General features: G+C 51.3%; 1 protein-coding gene across 6 annotated transcripts; it reads right to left on the bottom strand.

Moving 5' to 3' along the window:
• Positions 1-336: 336 nt before the first annotated feature.
• LOC121064541 (cryptochrome DASH-like) lies at positions 337-19,523 on the bottom strand. 6 transcript variants are annotated; one of them, XM_040546183.1, is made up of 14 exons: positions 19,407-19,523; positions 18,822-18,994; positions 16,947-17,040; positions 15,407-15,537; positions 14,551-14,699; positions 14,087-14,175; positions 12,558-12,631; positions 11,058-11,147; positions 8,918-8,997; positions 7,535-7,594; positions 6,384-6,559; positions 3,143-3,262; positions 2,001-2,177; positions 337-1,040 (listed from the first exon to the last, which is right to left on the bottom strand). In XM_040546183.1, exons 1-14 carry the CDS (start codon positions 19,461-19,463, stop codon positions 933-935), a joined length of 1,578 nt encoding a protein of 525 aa, XP_040402117.1. In that variant the 5' UTR covers positions 19,464-19,523; the 3' UTR covers positions 337-932. The 6 variants fall into 6 exon arrangements, with proteins under 6 accessions (XP_040402117.1, XP_040402118.1, XP_040402119.1 ...); XM_040546184.1 differs by having other exon boundaries at positions 337-1,037; XM_040546185.1 differs by having other exon boundaries at positions 6,384-6,541.
• Between the last annotated feature and the right edge of the window lie 2,186 nt (positions 19,524-21,709).

Raw genomic sequence — 21,709 nt, 5'->3', positions numbered from 1 at the left:
CTCTCTGTCAGGTAGCTGTTCCATGATGGCCCAAAGACAGCCATCTCCAGTCTCCCAAACTCTTCCATTCTGCATAAAATCAAAACGTTTACAGTGGCTGTAAAACTGCTTTGACTGGTTGTTGGTGCTGAGTACAACCCGTGGTTCTCAGCTCTGAGTTGAACAGTTTATGGCTTCCAGGCCAGCACCAAAACCAACCCAGGTGCTGCAGTGACTCCGCACCAGTTTGCAAGAGGAACTTACTGTTTCCCCGAAGTCCTGTAGGACGAACATCCCCTGAAGTCTCACTATCTGTGGATCTCTGTTGCGTCAGTGGAAATGAGGTAGATAAAATACTCCAGCAGCAAATTTTTTAATTGCATAATGAGCAGTAGTTTAAAAGCTTTAAGAATGAAAAATTAGCATAAGAAAATTCAAGATAAATAGTTCTTTCTGAATACCTGCTGCATAAACCATCTGCTCCAGTTTGTAAAAAGAGGTAGAAATTGAGCTTGTAACAGCTGTAAGCAACAGTGCCAAGCGAGAGGCACTGGAAAAGCAGCAACACCTGTTCAAAATGGAAAGGCGGTACCGTTTTGGTTAGTTAACATTAGTTTGACAGTCCCTTTCAACAAAAGCACTTTATAGAGTTAAGAGTGACACGTGTCTACGGGAATCAGACCCCCAGCACTCCTGGAGAGTGCCTACAACCTCACAGCAGCGGCTTAAGTGAAAAAGGATCCAAGCACCATGATCAGTGCTAGAACACAACCTCCAAATATCTGCTTGCAGACCCTGTCCTTGGGAACACCAAAGAGGCAGATCCCTGTTACTTTCGCGAGGCCAGACTTCTAGCATTGGCTTAGCTCAAAGAGATAGAGCATTAAATCTGAATATTCAGCAGCAAAAGCTCCCAGTGAACTCTTCTCCAGGATGCACGTGGATCGCCTTCATCACACATCTTTCTTGCGAGAAAAGTAGAAATCTATCCCTCCGTCCTTGTGCTGCGCCGGGGTGCGAGCAGGTCCTCTCCTGCCCCTGGGATGGGGGCTTCTTCCCTGCTGCAAACGAAAGACGAGCACTGAGACATTTCCTGATGCTGGTCTGGGCACAACGCAGCCTTTACACGCAGCGTTAGAAAGAAAAATGTGCACGTGGCTCCTTTACCCCCCGGATATGGGGCAAAAAGGAGGGGAGGCCTGACAGGCACGGTTCTAGTCCTGGACTTAGGAAATGAGAGTTTCTTGTAAGGTATGGGCTTGTATTTCCAACCCATACTGAATCTAGAAGTTCTTCCCCAGGCCTCAGTAACACGGGGCAGTGCTGGTGAGCTTCCCAGGTGAGCTGGGAAGTGGATCAAAATGGAACTCCTTCCTGAGGAGCTTTTTTAATTCAAGTTCCATCACTGCCCCAAACCTGTGCCTCACCGAGGTGTTCCTTCGTGGAGTCCTTTCTCTGATTTCAGATGCACTCTTAAACACAAGAGTAATAATCTGGGCCTTTCGACAGCACGGCTGGAAGCAGAAGTCTGCTTCAGCAAGATCTTCCACTCGCGTCAAAAGAATCTGGCCTGGCAAATTCGGTTCAGTACCTTGGAATTAAAGTGTGAAATGGATACACGTTTCATTATTCTTCACTGAACATTGTCTGACAACTGCATTTGTGCCTCCACGAAGGATCCCTTCCTCAGGAGGAGGCACGGGGGAAGGCAGAAATGCTGAAACCCCCTTGAAACACGCACGCACTGGTTACATTCATTTCCTTCCCTTCCAACGCTGGCCCTATCAGGCTTGTAGCTCAGGTATGTTTAGTTTACTCTGACAGGCACAGCTAAATTACCCTGGTGGCACAGCCCCTGTGCAGAGCTGGACCATCCCCTGCTGTGAGGTAGCGGCACTTTGCATTAAAGCAATCGTTTCCCTCTATACCTGAGAAAGAAAAGCAGAACTCACAGCCTCCCCTACAGAGGGAGAGAGCTGCAAAAACACCTCCCGCCCCGTCCCAACCTTCCCAGTACTCACAGGCCTCTGGCTGATGTGCCTGCTCCACTCCGGGGCCGTCACGACTGGCCGTGGGTAGGTCTCGCCCAGAGTTACGCCCGCCTGGGAGAGCGCGGCACTGCTCAGTGCCCACGGGGTGTGGGCAGCTGCTCCCTTAATGCCCCGTAGCTCTGGCACCCAAAGCCGGACGTAATCTCCCTGCAAACAGAAGGGACAGGGTCCATTCAGCAGCGATCTGTGCGTGTAGGGGTCTTCGTGAAAGAAAAGCCTGATTTCCAGGGAAAGAAGCTGGTGCGTTACAGCATCAGTTAGCTCTCGACCCCTCCTGTTAAACCCGCTACCCAGAATTAGTGCCTGGAATGCAAAGACACAAATGCTGGGGCTCCCCAAGCTCACTCTGCAGGCAGTGGAAGGAGACAGAGGTGTTTTGGGGGGTCCACCTGGCCTTTTAAGGCATGGCAAGGTGAAATCACTCCCCAAAAGTCCATTTTTCTTTCCAGTGACTGACAGAAGCTAGGACGGCTAGCTTAGCTGCACACCTCTGTGCCTGGCTAAAGGAACCCCGGGATCTCTCCCATTAACTATACTGCTGCGTCCCCTGCGAGGAAAAATGGTGATTTTTGCTAAATTCTTCCAGCTACAGTGGTAAAAGGGAATGCTGCCAACTCGCCAAGCTAAGGAACAGGGTGGAAGCAGGTAGCCCAGTATGTGAACGACACCTAAGCAATTGGAAAGGGCAATCTGTGTGCTCCCACCACTTGGGGAGAGTCAGGGAAGCCAGAGGTTTCATCTACTGTCCAGCATCTCCTGAGGTGCCAGGTGAGCAGCTCAGGCTCTCCGGTCACTTCTGAGTCCTCCAAGAAGCTGCTCGGTGCTCGAGGAAGCAGGTGTGTGACACCGATGGGACGTGGCCGTCACCCGGAAGAAATGCTGACGAAACCAAACTGCAGGGCGGGCGTACGCAGCACCGGCCTCGCTGGGGACAGCAGCAGATTGCAACCGCCAGGTTTTCCTGTACAAGGAGGAGGAGGAACCTGCCCGCCTGCTGGCAGAGCGACCAAAGGACTGCTCCTGCAGCAGTACCCACACAGCACATCGACCTCCGGTCCCTGCAACTATCATGTACGCTTTGCTGTGCTGCCAGGCAGCCCCAGACGACTTACGTTGCCATCGTAGTCCAGGCCTTGTTTAATCATGTTGAACTTCCTGTTGTCCCTTGGGTCATTGCCAACGCCAGCGCCGTACAACCAGTTGCCGTAATTGCTGCAAACGTCGTAATCAACCTTGAGAACAGGAGAAGGAAAGAGAAAACTTCGTCACAACTCCCCTAGCCTTTGAGCGCTCACGTTCCAAGAAGCAGTAGCCCAGAACATTTCAAATACTCCAGAAATTCTTCCTGGCCAGTTACCCGGAGACCACAGACTAGCAAAATCATCTCTGCGGATCCCATTAGGCAGGCTGGAGAAATGGCTGAGGGAAGGGAGCGACCGCACAGAGTGTAGGAAGATGCAACCAGCGCAAACGCAGCAGTTGTTTCCTTGCTACACTTGAATTTTGGTGGGCAATGAGCCCCAACTCACAGGGAGAGGCAGAGAGAGGTGCTTTGCTACGGGAAACACCAGAGCCCTCGTGACGTACTCGGTAGGCTGCACACGGTCAGATTATTCGACATCTAAACGAAAAGCTCTCAAGGGTGCTTGTGTAAAATGGAGCAAGGCTCCTGAAAGAGGCACAGATGAGATCAGGACACGGTCCTGCCTGAATGCCCTTGGGCTGCACAGGGTGGCTTAAATCCACCATGAGAAGCTTTCCAGTTCAGGGCAGCCCACACCTACGTCAAGCGGGGAGTGGCAGCGATAGGGAATGGGGCGTGGGATCCCCACGCGTTCCTACGAGAGGTCTCCGCGTTGCGAAAGCGCCGCGCTGGCAGCGGCAGCGGGAAGAGTTTGCAAAGACACGTCACGAAGCAGGTTCCGCGCTCTTCTGTTCCCTCTGCGCCGCGGCTGCAGCAACGATCAGTCCACGCGGTGATGCTTCCAAGATCTCGGCCACTCCTCGAGGTGGGAAGCTCAACGCGCCCAGGTGGCGGCAGGCACAGGGCTGTGGCCGTGCTAAGTTCCCTTCCCAGTTCTCTGCAAAGGCAGCTGAGAGCTGGGGACAGGCTCAACAGCCAGCTATGCTCCCTGTGCACCCACCCCTCACCAACAGCACCTGTAAGAGAAGGATGGGAAGAAAGATGCCACCAGAGGCTTGACTGAGCCATTAACGTGCAGGAAAGCGTGTGTGGGAGGTGAGGGCAAACCCAAGGCGGCTGGAGGAGGCAGGCTCATTTCCCCCTCAGCCTTGCCCCTTCCTGGAATTCTCTTCTGTTTGTTTCTCTCCCTTTCCCCGGGGCCTGGCCCTGAGAATTAAATCATAGCTGAGATAGCCTCTGTTAGGACACCAGCAGTGCGTGGCCTTTCCCCTGGCTTCAGCAGGTTGCAGGGAGCTTGTCTTCGTCTCCCTGCCTGTGTGTGGGGATGACAAACACTTTCTTCTTCCCAAGCACGTGCACGCTCTGGGGGCCTTCGGTGAAAGCACCAGAAACGGAAAATGCAATGTTTTCCCTTTTTGTTGCACAGTGCCCCCAGTTTCAGTTCTGCGCTGGCCTCCACCCTTCTCTAGCTGGATCTCCCCCATCAAACTGTCTTCTCTATGTTAGTCTGGAGGTGCCACCAGGTGGAAGAAGCTCTCCAGCAATACACCGGTGCGACACGGGCTGAAAGGAAGGGACAGGACACAAGGATCAGCCTGCGCCAGGCTAATCTACAGCGGCAATCAGTGTCTGGGGCCTCCCGAGATGACAGAGCTAGGGGAGAGTACCAAATCCTGCTTCCCGTTAACATTCGTGACCGCAGGAATAAAGGTAATAACCCAGGGACCATCTCTCCAGGGTGAGACCTTCCAGGTCTTCTTCAGCTGGGGAACAGGACCAGGAATCTCCCATGGCCCTGAACCTGACCGCAGCGAACTAAGCTCTGCCTGCCTGTCAGAGCAGTGCCTTGGTTCCTGATTCCTAACTCTTCATCCTCTTAATCGCTGCTAGCTTTGAGTAAGAGGCTTGTCCTGACACGAAGCAAGCTGGCCTCCGCGGAGCGCAGTCGCCTTTGTAAGCCACAGCTGACAGATGCCACCAAAGGCCAGGCATGAAGAGCCGATCGGAACGGTCCCAGTGACTCACTCCGCGCAGCCAGCGTGTGTAAAGACGTTTGTGCGTGTGGGCGCACCTCAGCAGTGCCAAACCATTCTTCTGGGCAGCCAGTATGCGTCACACACAAGGCATTCAAGCTACAGGAGTTAAACCATCGGCACTGAAATGCAGATCTCTGCTGCCAGAGCCATTCCAGAGCCCAGCTCCAAGGAAGCGCGGAAAAGTTACATTAATAAAAAAAGGCTCTTTTAATCTCAAGTGTTAGGGAAGTGATGGTTTCGTTGTACCTCCAACCACTCTCGTGAGCGGAAAGTCTCCCGAATATCCATAGCCTCTTCTATCCCCCAGACAAGCTCTCTAATGAAGGCTGCTGTTAGTATCGTGTCTGTCTCACTCTGTACCGTTCAGTCTGGCGAGGAACAAACACGGACCCATCTCCTCAGCCCGTTTTCACAGCTCAGCTTGGAGCTACCGATGGCACCTCCACCCGAATCACCAGAGGTAAAGGCAACCACGCCAGGACACAGCGCTGCACCCCTGCCCACACCTCTGACCTGCAGCCCGTCAGCCTGTCCAGACCGTCCTGGAAAGAAGCTAGGGGGGCCAAGGAGAGAAGAGCAACCCGGCCATTTAACCGAGACTGTGTCGCTGACTGGCATAAGGGGAAGGGTGCTCCCGTTGGCAGGGAGGCCGGTGACTCACCAGAACGAAGAGAGATGCCTCCAGCCGGGGTGGAGGCCCGTGGAAGCTGAGCCAGCTATTGTCCGTGCTTGCCTGCTCCTGACTGGATGACTTCTCCGTCCAGATCAGTGCAAAGATGCTGTGCCAACACCGGCTTCAGTGGCCAGAACACATTCATTTTTCTGTTCTATTTCTGGGCTGTCCTCCTCCCCAGCCTCTGGGGCGAGCAAATTAGTATTGTTAACATTATCTGTGCTTGAAAGTTTTCTCGAGTATGACAGATTTCTGGCTAAAACTCTACACGAGAAGGACCAAAAGTATCACTGCAAACTTCCTAGCTACATCTTGGTTGATGGCAGTGGCACAACTCCTTTTTCTTACATGAGCTTTGAGACGTACACAATACAAGCACTATACACGTGCAGTGACGTTACCCTGGAAATCAGGGATCATTCTGCACCCCGATCAGGCAGAGCTGCCCTCCCATCTGCCCCTCAGGGCAGAGCACAAACAACTGCAGCCTTCAGTCTTACCAGCAGGTGTTCGAACCATTCTGCCCCCATCCTCCAGTCCAGACCCAGGTCCTTGGTGAGAAAGCTGGCGACGTTCTGCCGCCCTCTGTTAGACATAAAGCCCGTCGCAGCCAGCTCTCGCATGTTGGCATCGACAAAAGGAACCCCCGTTTTGCCCTCTGCAGAGACAAAAGACACTGCTGGGACCTGACGACATTATTGGGCCCTCGTAACCGACCTGCGCGCATGCATTCACAGCCATGCGAGCAGGTCAGGCAGTGCCAGCGTACGGCAGCAGGGAGAGAACTTTATGCTGGGGAGATTTCCTGACATTCAGCTCTAAGAGCCACTGGAAAGCAAATTGAGTGGAAAATTAAAATGAGAATTTTTGGAAAAAGAAAAAAAAAAAAAGGTACAGAAAAACTTCAGAATGGAAAACCAGTGCATCAGGTGGAATTCAAGCAAAATAAATGTACAGACAACAGGGAGATAGGCCAAGAACAACAAAAAAAATGTCGAGAAATGACAAATAGCAGAGAGGGATGTATGGGACAAGGCCACGAGGATTAGCACCTGAAAAGCAGAGAGCTTTGTCTATTGTTAAGGAAAAAAAATGCCTGTAACTGTGTGCAAATGGCCCCATGGCACTAATGTGAAGAAAGGTACATAGATGCGCATGTCACTGATTCTGATACTTTAACCTGTTCGTCTCTCTGAGTTTTATTTTGAGACACTATCTTTGCTATTCATGTGACAACGAAGTTATAAAAGTTAAAGAAAAAAAAAGGAAGTGTATTAAAAGGCTGTGTGGCACAACAAAAGGTGAGATTTAGTCTAAGGCTGCTTTACCCTTCTAACCAAAACCGACTGGAAGCACAAACCTGGGCAGGAAAATCTACCTGCGGTTCATCTCACAGGCTGTGACAGACAGAACCTGGACATTCGTGATATCCTGTGGGCCTGCTCCTGCGTGGTGCTCAGTCTTGGAAGGAAGGCAAGTCTCCTGCACTCACACAGGGTTCCATTCTTGTTTGGTGATGAGAGTATAGACGGCAGGGCCTGATGGTGCTGACAGCTCTCGTATAAATCTGAGTTGGCACTGGGGCTCACGTTAGCATGCGGACAGGTGGAAACCAAGAGCACAGCTAGCCAAACCTGATGTTCCTACTGACCTTTCCAGCAGTCAAAGAGCTGAAGATCCTTCTTCCAGGGGACCTCTTTACTCTGAAGCCCTGTTGAGGGAAAAAAATGAAGTGCTTATGAAGACAAATGCTGACACAAGCATTTAAAAATGAAATGATGACAGCCAGAGGTACCTTGGTTGACACAAGACATTAGGACGGAGCTAGCCCTCTGACTGTCATCGCAAACCACATTCCTTCTGCAAAGATTTAGAGATAATCTGTTCATCCTATAAAGTGTTGTAAAGGGGTGTCTGGTGCACACAGATGATGCTCAAGGCCTTCTGAATTTTGACGATTTGGCTTGCTGGTGTTGCTGTTTTTTAACTTAAAAATGGCTCAGACCTCCTACGCAGCTAGAGATACGCTCTGGTCCAAGGTAATATTTTCTTGTTCGGTTTTATTCCAGCACAATGCGTATGTGAAATCCATTTCTGCAGCAGATACTGACCCCAGCATTACTCTGCAGAAGCCCCTGGTAAGACTTTGCTCCTGCAGCTGGGTAGGAACAGATAAGGCGGATGACTTTTAAGTCTGCAGGGGTCCGATGGCAATTACAGCTCTGTACAGTGGAAAGGAGACAGCAGGGACTCAGCTCCGGCTCCAGACATCTAAGTTCAGGCCCACCACTGGCACCCGGTACCATTTGAAATGCCACGGGGCGTTTGAAACAGCCACTTAGGCTCGGCAAATGTGACACAGGCCCTGAGGGAGACAAGTGCCCCTCTGCAGCCACAACTAGATGCTAGGCAGAATGCCCAAGGGCATCTAAAAGTGCTGCATGCTTAGGTGTGGGCTGCTAAATCCCGTGGAGAACTGCTCAGCCAGCACTGACACCAGCTGTAGGGTTTCCTGACTAGGTGTCTGTTGCTGCGCTGAGAGTTCGGGCTCCCGTTTCATGTGCAGGCAGCTGCACGTAAGGGACTGGGGCTGGAGCTGAACCTCTCTCTGATTCCTATGCAGTGCCCGGCAGAAAATATCTGGTGTCTTGGGATTCGCACTGCTGGGTCGGTTCCTGCTCTGTCCCAGACTTTCTGGGGAACTTTGGCAAGCCTTGAAGCCTGGATTCTCTCCAAAGGTAGAGGGTCTCTGGAAACAGCAGGTTTACTCTTGTCGGGCTGCTGTTTGCCACTAATGTGTGTTAATACCGTTCCCTGTATTTAATGAGATTTGAGGCGAAACTCTGGGTCTTCACAGCACCCAGGATTGTGGTGTTAAGGCACTTCTGTGCAAAAAGTAACTCATAGGAACGTCCCAGGAGTGACACAAGCACTGTAAGAGTGTTTGTACATCACAATGCCTACAGCCTCTTCTCTTACTTTCCCTGTTTTAAGACTGCTCCTTTCCTCCCCAGATACAGTGATCCATACGCACCTCTTACTGAGAAAATCCTTCTGCCGTACTTCAGGGCCACAAATCGAAAGTAATCCCGCCACAGTAGTTCAAACAGGACCCTAAAACACAAAGCCATGCGTTTATTTCCCTGGTGAAGAGAGAAAACTACTGAATTGGGATTTTGCTTCTGTAGCACCCATCATTAACGCAGTGAGGTTTATTTACAGTGAGCATTTTCACATCACTTGCCAATTCTTGCCCTAAGCCTACTTATCTAGCTCGCACATGGGTGGCTACAGTGAAAGCAAACCGCACAAATCACTTGGGAAGCTTTTCCTAGCCCCTGTGTAAGAGCAGAATTTCAGGAAACCCCCCTCTGATCCACCCTTCCTGGGATGTAATTCCACAAAGAGCAGCGTGAGGACTTGATTGAGCTTCACACTTCTGCATGAGCAAGCACGTCAGCGCGTTCCCAAGAGCTTTGCATCGATTTAAGCAACAACCTTTGTAAGGGACTTACGGGCACCTTTCAAAAGTGGGCTTACAGGGGTCTAGCTCATGAGATCAGGTGCTAGGCCTGCAGAAAACAGACAGTTTTATATTAAAACACTTTTGATATAAAAAGCACTCATAAAATGATGACACGTCATCCTCTGAGACTCGCTTCAGCTCTCTGGCATATGGGAAATATTCTGTTCAGCTGATGTTTCGGCTTCCAAGAGCTTTCTGGAACTCCTGACTACAAAACAGGACACTGCCCCACACACTACAAACTACTGTCGCGATGTTGAGATTCTGTGAGCTTGTCGTGTGCAGCCACCGTGACCTGGGCTTCACCGTGCAACTGAAGCCAGCGTCTAGGAGCTTGACAGCTGCATTTTTACTGTTATTTATCACTTTAAAATACTCAGATCACCATGATAGCCCGGCTGCAGGCAGGCAGGGAGAAACATGAGTGTGGTCCTCTCTTGACATTTCCTTTCCTAATTCATTTTGAAGAAGAAAACAAACAAAGGAAAACACAGACATAAGCGAGCAAGAGGTCAATGGTATATCTGTCGTTTGAATTTTAATCGAGTATTTTGGCCAGAACTGCTGGCAATTTTCCGGCTGCTCTTCCCCAGGCACTGTGCTGTTTGACATGCTGCAAATGTAACAAAGCAGTACAAAAACGCAATTCTACAGTTTGCACGGTCTTTCTGTTCCGGGGTTCTTTCCACCCAGGTCTAGTATTAGGCCAGGCTCTAACATGAACCTGCTTCTTCTTAAGAGCTCCCTGTTGAAGTCTGCGTGATCTCTTGGGGTTTTGGTCACGTTGCCGGCTACCCACAAACCTGAGCATGTGGACACCCAGCTCACTGCCATCACTGTGACCGGCACTAGCAGGCTGTCCCAGCCTCTGCCCCCAACACAGCTACAAGAGGGGACGTTCTTCAGCTGTGCCAAGGCTCTGTCTCACCCCGTCTGGGCAGCTCAGCACACACGAGCGAGCTCAAGGTCAACCCAGAGAGAGATTCACTGACCCCAGCCGCTCGCCAGCAGCGCAGACTCCTTCAGTACCACCTGCAGGCACGCGAGCGGTGGGGTGAAGAAGAGCAGGGATCACAAGGCTGGGTGCATTAAGCCCACTTCCACGTCCCTTCTTCCCCTTTTCTAAGGCGTTGTGGTCATGGCCAGACAGCTGAGCAAGCGCAGGGCCCTTTGCCGGGCTGTGGCCAGAGGTCCTTCTGGCACCGTGTGATCCGTGCAAGTCGCACAGCACCTGAGCCTTTTGGATGAAACCCCGCTCCTATCTTCGGCATGAGAAACCCTTTGGCTTTTATCTGCAAATCCTTCTTCTTCCTTCTCGTCTAGCCCATTATAACAGTACAGAGAGGGATGGTGCTGATTTACAGAGATCAATCTTAAAAATTATGAGCAGCAATTCCCCACCAATAGGCATGACAAGTAGCATTAATAATCTTCACTTATAAAATGCCTAAAGCCTCTGGATGTCAAAGGCAGACTAATAAATCCATACTGAAACAGAAGTGCGGTGCGCCCCAGAGGAACCAGACAGCAGGCACAGGAAAAACAGACATCAATTAAGGAGAAAGTTAACAAATCACTCTCTCCTGTGCGTGAGATGCCAGTTTCCTTTTCAGAAAAAACACGCCACAGCGATCACGCAGGGTCATACCAGTATGTGCTATGATTTGCTGTTCTCTCTTTTTCATACTTCCGTATTTGCTCGTAGATGTATCGAGGTGAAATGCAGCCTAGCGCCAGCCTGAAAGCAGAAGGAAGATGTCTGGAGTGCAACGCAGGGCAATGCCTCGCAGCTCGATGTCTCCACAGAGGGCGTGGAGGGGCAGTTTTGTGCTTAGAGCCTGAAAAACCTTGGCTCAGTTTGCAGTCATGCCGCTGACTTCCCAAACGGCTTCACTCAAGTGCTATGACTTTTTTTGCAACTCCGAGTGAAAATGAAAATGAAAATCCTCCCCTGCACAGTGTCTGACTGTTCCAGGAGTCCCAAAGCTACCAAGATAAATCACTTGACAGAAGTTTGACACTTTTGCCTAGAAGACTTATCAGCTGGTGACTTAGTGCACCAACGACAAACCCAGAAATGGATCTCAAACGTGAACCTCTTCATCACCTGCCTCGGCTATCCAGCTGCCCTCCTTCTCCTACAGACCTATTTATCACAACGTCCAGGGCTCCTACTGCTGCAGCACCCAAGTGTCTCATTTGAGGAACCACAGAAGGCAAGTGACTTGCTGAAAATCTCAGGCAGGGTAGGAAAACTAGGGAATGAAACCCAGCTCTGGCATTTCAACCCAGTGGGCTCCTTCCATTTGTTCCAAATCGGTGCTGTGCAAGACAGAAAACAGCACGTAGACTCCAGCCCGATGGAAAAGGGTGATAAGACCCAAAGATTTTCCCAGAAATGTATTTTAATGCTATTCCTCACCGGGGCTGATGGAAACATTTGACCTTCTGGTGAGTTTTGGAAAACAGGAAGAAAGGACCTGAGGAGTTTTTCCTTAATTGCTGAGCAGCTGCACACTTTAGAAATGACCGGTGTGAGATGTGAACGGCTGGCTGCAATCTGAACCGGTCTGATGTTGATTGTCTGACAGAAGAACACTTCGGGGCAGGCGGATCAGGACTGTCTGTGCTGGGCAAACGGCCAGCTTGGAAAAACTCGAGCGGAGGCCGCAACGGAGAACGAACTTCCCGCAGTGCCAGCGGCCCTGGGATCCCCAAGTGCCACCAGGTGGAGCCATCCGCTGCAAACACTGAAGCACAAGGCTGGCTGAAAACAAAAAACCTGACCTGTAGCAGCCCCAGGAAATCGTTTCACGTTGCGGTTCTGTTGCACAGATACACAAAGCAGCGCAAAGCCCAAGACCAGCTGTTTGTCCCTCCCGTGTCCTGCCCACATTGCTGCTCTCAGCAGGCTGAGCTCTTGACACAGCACTGCTACCCTTCAGCAATTCCTATCTGCAACAATGTTCCCAGGGAACCACTGCCTGATCATAAAGAGCAGTTCCGAGACTGCTGTACCCCAACAAAAAGGACAAGGGAATCACACTCAGGCCCCTGTCCATGCTAAGAGCGTTCAGCAAGCAGGTAGCATTGATTTGGGGTGGGGGCAGAAAGGGAGCTTCAAGTCTCACAACAAAAGTTTTTTTACCATGGTGCAAATTTGGTCGAGTAATCCATTCCTATCAGCCCATTCCGAGTCTCCTTGTAAGATGCAACCAGGTTCTGTGCAAGAAAAGAACAAAAGATTTTAATACTTTACATGCCACCTGCTAAAATGTCTTTTATGTCAGAGCCAGGACGATCTGGCAGGGCTGGGCTCCCTCTCACGGCTGCCTGCAAGGGTTACAGCGCTGCCAAATCACTGCCTCGAGTGCCCGGGAATTAATCAGGCCAGCAGTTTTCATGGCAGCTCTGGGAAACGTGTCACAAGCCGTGCTCCCTGCTTCAACCTGTAGCACATTTCTTTCTCCAAGCGCTGTGAAACTGCGCTGCTCCCTGCCCGCACCGCCTGACTCCGGGATCAATAACCCGTTTAGGAGCAGCGCTTGTAGCCAGGTTGGCCAGTTGCCCTGTCCACGAGGCTGCTTGCTTGGGTTTGAGAACCACAGCGCCTGACAGCACTCAACGCTCAGCTGCAGGAATCCCGATCGCTGGTATTTCTGGGCCACCCACGTTTACGGCAGGGTGCTGACCTGCCGTTTTCTAGGCTCCACTGGCAACGCAAAGGACATCAGAGGGAAACCTGATCTTTCCCTGATCCACAGCACAGGTTACAAGCACTAGCGGGCTGTTCTAGCTCACCAAGGGCTGGTAACACTTGTATAACTACAAAAAAAAAAAAGGAACAGGTTTTCCAGTGATTGTATTAGTGCTCCGTAAAGATTAAAAGCTGGGCATGCTCCCCAACACCAAGCAAATGCAGGATCTTCATAGCACAGCTGAAAGAATCCCCTGGAAGCCGTGTTAGTGAGCGCACTGGACACAGCACGCTTCTTACACGGTCTCAGCTGGTCAGCTGCTGCCCCCTTCATCCCTGCTGGAAATCAGCACACGTGCCTTTGTCTAAGTTCACACGAGGAAAACGTAAGGCAGCTTCTAACCACAAAAAGGTTCAAAGACAGTCAGGATGCACAGCTGAACCACAGTCAGCAGCTTCACCCACCAAAGTGAGGGAGCAAGAAGTAGCTGTAATTATTTGGCCACAAGTTTTTGTGCCAGACTGCTAGGAACATCTGACTGTTCTCAGCTGTGGGCAGCAGCTTGGTTCAGTTGTTCCTCACCCCAAATGCAACTGCAGCCCTTCAGGCTCCTTTGCACTCCTCCAAAATGGAGGAACTTAATTGCTGCTGATGTGGGAAGGGAAAGCAAAAAGGGGCAAGTCAAGGTAAAGAAACCAGACGATGGTTCCAATTCCCTAAAGTCGATGGAAAAAAACACTTAAGAGGGATGGCCACTAAACTACGTTCCTATGTAGTTGGCTTACATTTCCAGTTCCTGGATGGCTTCTTTTTGATTTAGTTTGTCTCTCTATAAAACTGAAATAATGTTAATTCTCTCCTTTGTACAGTGCTATACAGGAGCTAAGGAATTATTATTAGGAAGTGAATTGCAGCCTCACCCACTTGTACAGCTGGATGTATGAGGGGGAGGATGCAGACAAGGAAATGTATGAGTTACCGTGTCCCAAAAATAATACTGGAGTCTCATTAAAGCCTGGGTCTCTCCTCCACTGCAGGGGAAGGCTGTTCGTGGATCAGTCCCAGGATCTGCCACAGAAAACACCATCAGCTTGTTACCAATAACAACTAGCCTTTGGAAAGCACCTCAAAGGCAAGGAGCTTAAAAACGAGGGATGTTCAGCACGAGGGATGCTGCTTTGGGGAAATGCAAGGTTTTGCCAGAGCCTTCCTTCGAAAAAGGGCCACATCAGACATTCAAAACTGCTCATTCGGAGAACGTTTTCTACCCAGCTGCAGGGCCTGCCAACCCAGCTCCTGCACGCAGGGAATTTACCTTCGTTTCCTGTGAGTGAACAGGGGCTCAGCTAGCGTTTGAAGGGCAACCACTGCCTTGGGACGCCTCCATCTTTTGATTCTCAGTAAGGAATTCATGGGAGCGGCTGCCAAATCAAGTTTTCTTACCTTTCTGTCCCAAATCCTCCATTGTAGGGATACAGCCTTCTTCCACCCCCGGAGCCAGAGGCTTCAGCTGATCTGCCAGCTGCAGGGTTGGCCGGACCTTCGCCTCAGATTCCACCGCTTTTCGGAACTGGGTGTAGACATCGGGCAACCTGCACAGATCAGAGCACGGTCACATCTCCCTACGAGATCCGCAGAATGGCTGCCGTGGCCCCTCCTCACAGCCCTTCACTAACTTGCTTTCAGCTTCTGATCCAAATGGTGCCTTTTCCATTTATGGTGTGTCCTGATGGGGCGATTCTGAGGGGCAGATTTATCTCACCTAGCTTTTGATCACCCTCAGGACTGACCTCAACATACAAACTTGCAACCTCAGGCTGTCTTCACGATGGAGACCAACAGGCACCGGTATGGCCTGGCTTTTCTGCCCTATTTTATACATCTTCTTTAGGATACCACGAATCACTCAACTACATCAAGTAAATATCAAGAGATTATTGATGGAGCCATGCAGAGTCCACACCCAGAAGGCTTCTGTCACAGGCAGTAGCCCGATGGGGTAATGGAGCAACCCAGTCCGAGTGTCACGAGGCTCTGGGTACTGCAGGCAGCATCCACAGTGCGCTGGTAGAAGGGCAAAGGGATATCAGTCCCTCAATAAAATGTCAAAGAACCCCCTCAGCTTTATGTGTTTCAGAGAGCAAATCCCCCGGGCACAGAGGCATGAGTGTGCCCCTTCCCCGAGTGACTAAAGTGACTAAACTGAGCGACTGAGTGACTAAAACCCCTCCTGAGCATTCAATGGAGTGTGCAATAAATGGGACAGCGGAGGAGTGAGTGCTATCACGGAGCAGCCCACCTGGCGATAGGCCCGAAGGGAAGGTCATCCCGGTGGTACAGCGTGGCTGCCCAGAACGTCTGCACCTTCACCCCGTGCTGCCCACACACCTGGCACAGCCCCTTCTCCACATCCAGCTCCTCCTGCGTAGCCTGGGGAGAACAAAACGCCGTGAGACCACTGCTGCACGGCCGCAGATCCCACGGACACACACAGGCTCTGGTCTCGCCCCCCTCCCTCATCCCCAGCTTCATGACTTTAGTGAGAGGTGCCTGCAAACAATCTCTGGATATTTCCGGGGGCCAAACCCAACTTGCATTTGCACTCTCCATTAGCAGCGCTGATGCCAGAATACGGAGGAGGCAGAGGTGAGAGAAAGCTGGTCTGAAGAGCCAAATCCACCACCAGACGCCCTGGAATACTTTTTACAACCTCAGACATGAATATAAAGCAGATAAACGAGGCCAGACTTTTTCCAACAGCCAAACAGAAAAAGATTCAACAAATCGTCACTCGGGGAAAGAGGCTGGCTTATCATCTTGTGTGCAGCGAAGCTGTGGAACTCCTTGATGTAAGGCCTTGCAGATATTGCAAGTTTGCATGGACTGCAAAGATAACTGGACAAATACATGTAAAAGAAATTCATTGATCAGTAGAGAACATCAGGATAGCACTCCTGCCTCGAGAAGTCCTTCAGTCACAGTATCTTGGAGGCTGGGAAAGTATTCAGGGGGAGCATCTTGCTCTGCTCCTTTGGTTTTCTCTGGGCATCTGCTACTGGGCACTGCCAGGAAAATGGCTACGGAGTAAGATGAGTCCTTTCTTCTGACCTTCTGGGGTTGTTCTTACACCAAGGTCCAGTGCTGCATGGAACAAGGCACTACGGGACGTGTAGGTTGTCAAGGTACAAGTGTCTTAGGCCTGGCAACAGGGATCACAGAGTGAGTCCAACATTAGATGTTTTCAGGCCCAGACTCTGCTAATACTGAATGTACGTGTGTAGGCACATGTGTGAATGCACACGAGTGTGTACGTGCACGTGTACTGGATCCAGAGTCCTTGTTCAGCAGCCTCTGCATCAAACCACCTACTTAGCTCAGTGAGGACAGGTCAGTGACGTGCCAACCCTGTCGGCAGCCAGGGACCAGACTCCTGCTTCACTCTTCAACGTGCTGGTGGGCAACTGCCTAAACGGGGGTGCTGCCAACTCACCACTGCCCTTTCTACGCTTGATACAAACCTGGCAGCTAGCTCCCTGCTCAAGAAGCAGCCAGGGAAAGACAGCTTGATGCAAACTGGAGGAGAAATGGGCTCTGCTGACCCACAACGCCAGCTGCCAGAAACTTCTCTTCTTCCTTCCTCACCAGGAGCTGCAATCCAGCAAGGACTCCCACCCAGACACCCACGCCACGCCCGTTCCAGGAGCTGGCCAGCTTGTCCGGAGTTGTAATACCACAGACAAGGAAGGCTCTGAACATACAGGACCTGCACCATCGTTCGGCTGTAGAAGAAACCTTGCTAATTTTATCTTTTAACGATGACACTCAGGTATTTCCCTTACCTCTTCATGGAAAGCTACAACACCAACGCAGCCCAACTGAGTAATTAGATCACTGACCACATCTTCTGGCTTCCCTTTTCTCACAACCAGGGTACTGCAAACACAAAAGGTTGGCCCGAATTAGGTTTGATGTTATCATTATTTGTGTACATAGGAGCCCCAAGTATCAGCCCAGGCACCCGTGTGCCTGTTCTCTGTGGGGCACAGACAGCCTGTGGAGGCAGACAGACAGGATTTGACTAGCCCACATTTTTTAGGAACCACTGAACACAGTTTGCAAGCCACTGAGGCAGAGTTTGTGCTGAACACACTTCTACCACCCCGGAAGCCTTAGAAAGGATGACTGGGCAGAAAGCCAGGCTGTTACCTAAAAGTAAATCTGTCAGATCTGTTCAGCCTCACACGCATACAGGCTGAGATTCAAGAACTGAATCCTCTTTCAATCTCCTTCACAGGTAGTGGTGGCTTGTGGGCAGACCCCCCTCCACTTTCATGTGGGATTGTTCAGAGGAATTCTTTCCTCGTGTTAGTAAGAATCAACAGAACTTCCCTCCCGCCTTGCAACCCCACAAACTGCCCAGCTGTGTACCCAGGGCACCAGACCAAAAGAGAAGCTGTGGTGAGAAAGCTGGCCAGAGGTGGGTGCAGAGTCCTGTTAAGTGGCTCTGTCCTTTTCCCCGTCACACACACAGACAAACTACTGCGTAATCTAACAGAGGGCTGTGCTGGAGAAGAAGTTGCTGGAGAGGTTAATACAGTGCTTCTGGCAGAATAATTTAAACCATGACTGGAAACTTTCTTCAAAGATGGGCTGGGTCTGCAGAAGGTAGGATCAAGGGGTGCTGCAGAGAGAGCTGTTCCCCTAACATCCCATAAAAGATTAGAGAACAAGCTGCACGCAGCAAACACCACGGGTTGTAAATGGAGATGTCAGTCTACCACTGCCTTAAGAAAATACTTCTTGGCTGTGAGAGCGGAGCACGGGTCTTAGTGCGGCTCTTCAAAACCATTTCTCTCACTGCAGAAAAGCAATCTCTTTTCAGTCACTAATAATGGCACAGCAGCATTCAAGCAGCTCTGAATCTGTTCGCTGCAGGGTGAGGGTGCAGCTACCCACGGATTGCTTGTTTCAGCCTCCTGAAACACCCCCCACCTGCATGGTCCGCACCACACTGCAAACACAGAGCCATTCTTCTTGCATCTCCTACCAATGCTGTGCTGCCGTGGGAGAAGACAGGCTCGCTGATGCATTTTCTGCTAAGCAAAGCCAAGTGTTATCTGGTAATGGGATTTCCTAACATGTAGGCTTTCATGCCCTAGTCTACCCCAGCTATGGTTCCTAAAGGCACATGAAAGAGGAATCCCTGATGATCCCCTTCCCACAGCATAGCCTACCAAAGGGAACACGTTTACTGGGACAGGGTACAAGCAAATTTAACTCCAGTCTCACAAGCCAGGACCCACGTTGATCTGTCAAGCCAATTCCTAAGCAAAACTTGCTAGGGACAAGGAAGGAAGCATGCCGCAGTGGTTGATGCCACTGCCCGTGTCTCGGACAACTGCAGTTCATGTCTCTGCAAGACTCTGGGCAACGTGCTCATGGCTGACACCCATCTGTGTTATTTGAGGTCAAGAAAGCAAAACCTGAATGGCACACAGCCTGGATGGCTCCTCAGTCCCTTGCAGATGCCACAGCAGGTCATCCAAACAGGAGTTCAAAGAGTGACCAACGCTAACAGAAGGGCTGTTGTTCTCTGGAACAAACCATCATCACAGCCCCAAACTGTCATGATTTGACTCACAGCACAGATGCGGTTGAAAAAGAAAAGGATAATTAAAACAGATGTGATATCTGTATGGTGCTTTCTCAACTACCTTCCTTTCTTCTTGAGCGTTTCCCTTAGATCTTTCACGCTTTCCAGCAAAAACCTGAGCCGATGCGGCCCCGTCTTTGGGAAGCCGTAGCAGTGGGTGCCCACGTAGTGCCGCGGGTCGAAGCAGTAGAGGGGAATAATGTAATCGGCATTGTTGTGAGCCCAGTGGAGCACCTGGAAATACAGAGCGGGCCTTGACAGCACCCAGCGTGGGGGATTTAGGGTTACGGTTACGGTTGGGGTTAAGGTTGGGGTTGGGGTTGGGGTTAGGGTTGGGGTTGGGGTTGGGATTAGGGTTAGGGTTGGGGTTGGGATTAGGGTTAGGGTTGGGGTTGGGGTTGGGGTTAGGGTTGGGGTTAGGGTTAGGGTTGGGGTTAGGGTTGGGGTTGGGGTTGGGGTTAGGGTTAGGGTTGGAGCTGGGGTTAGGGTTGGGGTTGGGATTGGGGTTAGGTTTAGGGTTGGGGTTGTGGGGGGGTGGGGGGGGGCGAGGGGGACACCTCTCCCCAGATTATCCAGGAGTAGGGTTGCACCGGGGGTACTTGTACAGAAACACCCCGTTGAGGGGGTGCCGCCAGCCGGGCCCTACCTGGTTATCGTGGGCCCGCAGGTCGCAGCGCAGCAGGCAGACGGCCGCCCTCGCCATGTCCCTCCCTCAGCCCGGCCCCCTCAGCCCGCCCCGGCTCCCTCAGTCCCGCCTCGCGGCCCCGGCCCGGCCCCTCAGCCCGCCCCGGTCCCCTCGGCCCGCCCGGTTCCTTCATCCCGCCCCGGTTCTCCTCATCACGCCCTGTGCCCTCAGCCCGCCCCGGTCCCCTCAGCCCGCCCCGGTTCTCCTCAGGCCGCCTGAGGCGCTGCAGAGCCCCGGTACTGCAGCCCCGGGCACCCCTCGCCCTCGCACGGCCACGAGGCGATTCTCGAGGTCCCTTCCAACTCCAGGTCTTGGTGGTTCTCTTGTGAGCGCCGAGGCGGTGTGACAACTGGCCTGCCAGCCCGCTTGCTCGCCTGTTGCTTGTGAGCCGTCAATTCGGCAATAAAAGTTGTGATTCCCAACACGGACGGCAGCAAACAAAGTGAGGCTTGCCTCGTCCTACAGTTTCCGTAATTCGGCGTCGGACAGCGGTGATCACACATCCCTTACTCAGTCTGGATTGCTCACTGAATTGTTCCTCAGGGTCTTTTTCTCATTCAGCTGCTCTCATAATAAGAGGAAATGTTAAAAACAAAACAAAACAAAACAAAATGAACAGTCTGTGTGGCTCCCTGGCGGAGGTCTCCAGCCACATCCTCCTCGTGTCTGACCCCCTTGTTCTGCTGGGCTGGGTGAGGATGGAGAAGGGTTAACGCATCGCGGCAGGGAACTGGTGATGTTGGGGACCCAGGTTTACAAGAAGGAATGCTTCGTGACGTACCCAAACTGCTGAAAGGGACGTCTCGGGGAGCCACGCCGGCTCTTAAACGCTCACCAGACTGTGGCACCCTGACCCCACAGAGTCCTGGGGAGTCCCGCTTTTATTTCCACGTCCTCCAGGCCCGCGGCTCCTCTGCGTGCGATGTGCGTTGGCCAGCTGTGGGAAGCGGGACCGGTTTCCCACGTGATCCCCATGACACATAATCTCCTGATTCCCTTTCTGTGCAACAAGGGCTCCTTTCCTGGCTCAGCAGACTGCAGCCCTCTATAAGAACCGGTGACTCATCTCGGAGGCCTCCTGTTTGGTGAAATAAAAGTAGAGCCGAAACTTTGGCTTGCACCCAAGGAAAACACTGTTGTCAGCTCACAATGCATACGCTACGGAGGCAAGCATCTCCCCTCATTGTATGAGAAATTAAGGGATTTTTTTCAATCTGGTTTACCAAATCTTCCCTGTTTGCCTCTGCCTTCATTGGGACAAGGACAAGCAGTGCAGTTGGCTTCACTTTTGTTTGCAGCCAGGTTTCCCCCGCAGTATCGCAGTTGACATTAAGCTGGGCCAAGTCTGGCAATAATGACATCCGCTTGTGGCTTACTCAGAGTTGTCAGACAGCCACCCACTTGCACTGCGACTTGAAGAGGTCTTATTTAATGTGCGTGCAAGAGAGAGGTGCCCAAAGGCTGAAAAGGGTTTGTTTCCCACTGGAAAGGAAGGCTGGTTTCCACTAACCAGAAACCTCAGCAGCAGAAATAAGGAGAAGATGAAGATTTGAAACTCCTGCTATGCCAGGGAGGAAGCAAAAGTGGGTTTAAAAGCAAGCATGTTTCAGCCAGCTTTCTATTTGTACAAAGGATGCAACGTGAACAACATCGCTGCAATTCACACTGCAGGAGTGGCAAGAGCACCATCAGACTGTATGTGAGCAGCTGTTAAGTCTTACAACCTCGGCAGCAAGACTGGACAGGAGAACAGAGACAGAAAGGACTTGCTCAGACCCTGAACCCTGACTCCGTACTCCCAACACCGTACCCCTTCTGTCACATCACCGGAGGACAGTTTTATTTCCTTTATATTTCCCTGTAAGAGCATACAAATCCGGTCGCACACTCAAGCCAGTGCTTTCTAAAAGAGTGCTCATTGCTTCCACTCTGTAGTTTACCTTGATAATAAAGGCTTGTACTTTTTACTTACACAGATGTTGCTCCTCCTGAGATTCTGCATGTGCGTCTTCACAGTCCCTCCTTCTGTTAGATCCTATGAAATCATGCTCTGAAAATGTACCGGGGGTGTTTAGGAAAAGCAGTGGTGAGGAGTACTTTGTTCCAAAATTAGAAACCAGGAGAGCTGTCATTGTGAACCGTGGGCTCTGGAGGTCCTCGCCTGGATTTTCCATTCAGATGAACACAGGCACTGAGAACAAAAAGCTTTATTTATTTTTTCCAGTGACACCTGTCTCTTTACTCCAAGGTGGTGTTCCAGCTTT

This window comes from Cygnus olor, chromosome 2 (genome assembly GCF_009769625.2).
Source record: "Cygnus olor isolate bCygOlo1 chromosome 2, bCygOlo1.pri.v2, whole genome shotgun sequence".
Taxonomy (NCBI): Eukaryota; Metazoa; Chordata; class Aves; order Anseriformes; family Anatidae; genus Cygnus; species Cygnus olor.
Note: the sequence above shows the minus strand (reverse complement) of the source record. Positions and strands in the feature narration are given on the sequence as shown.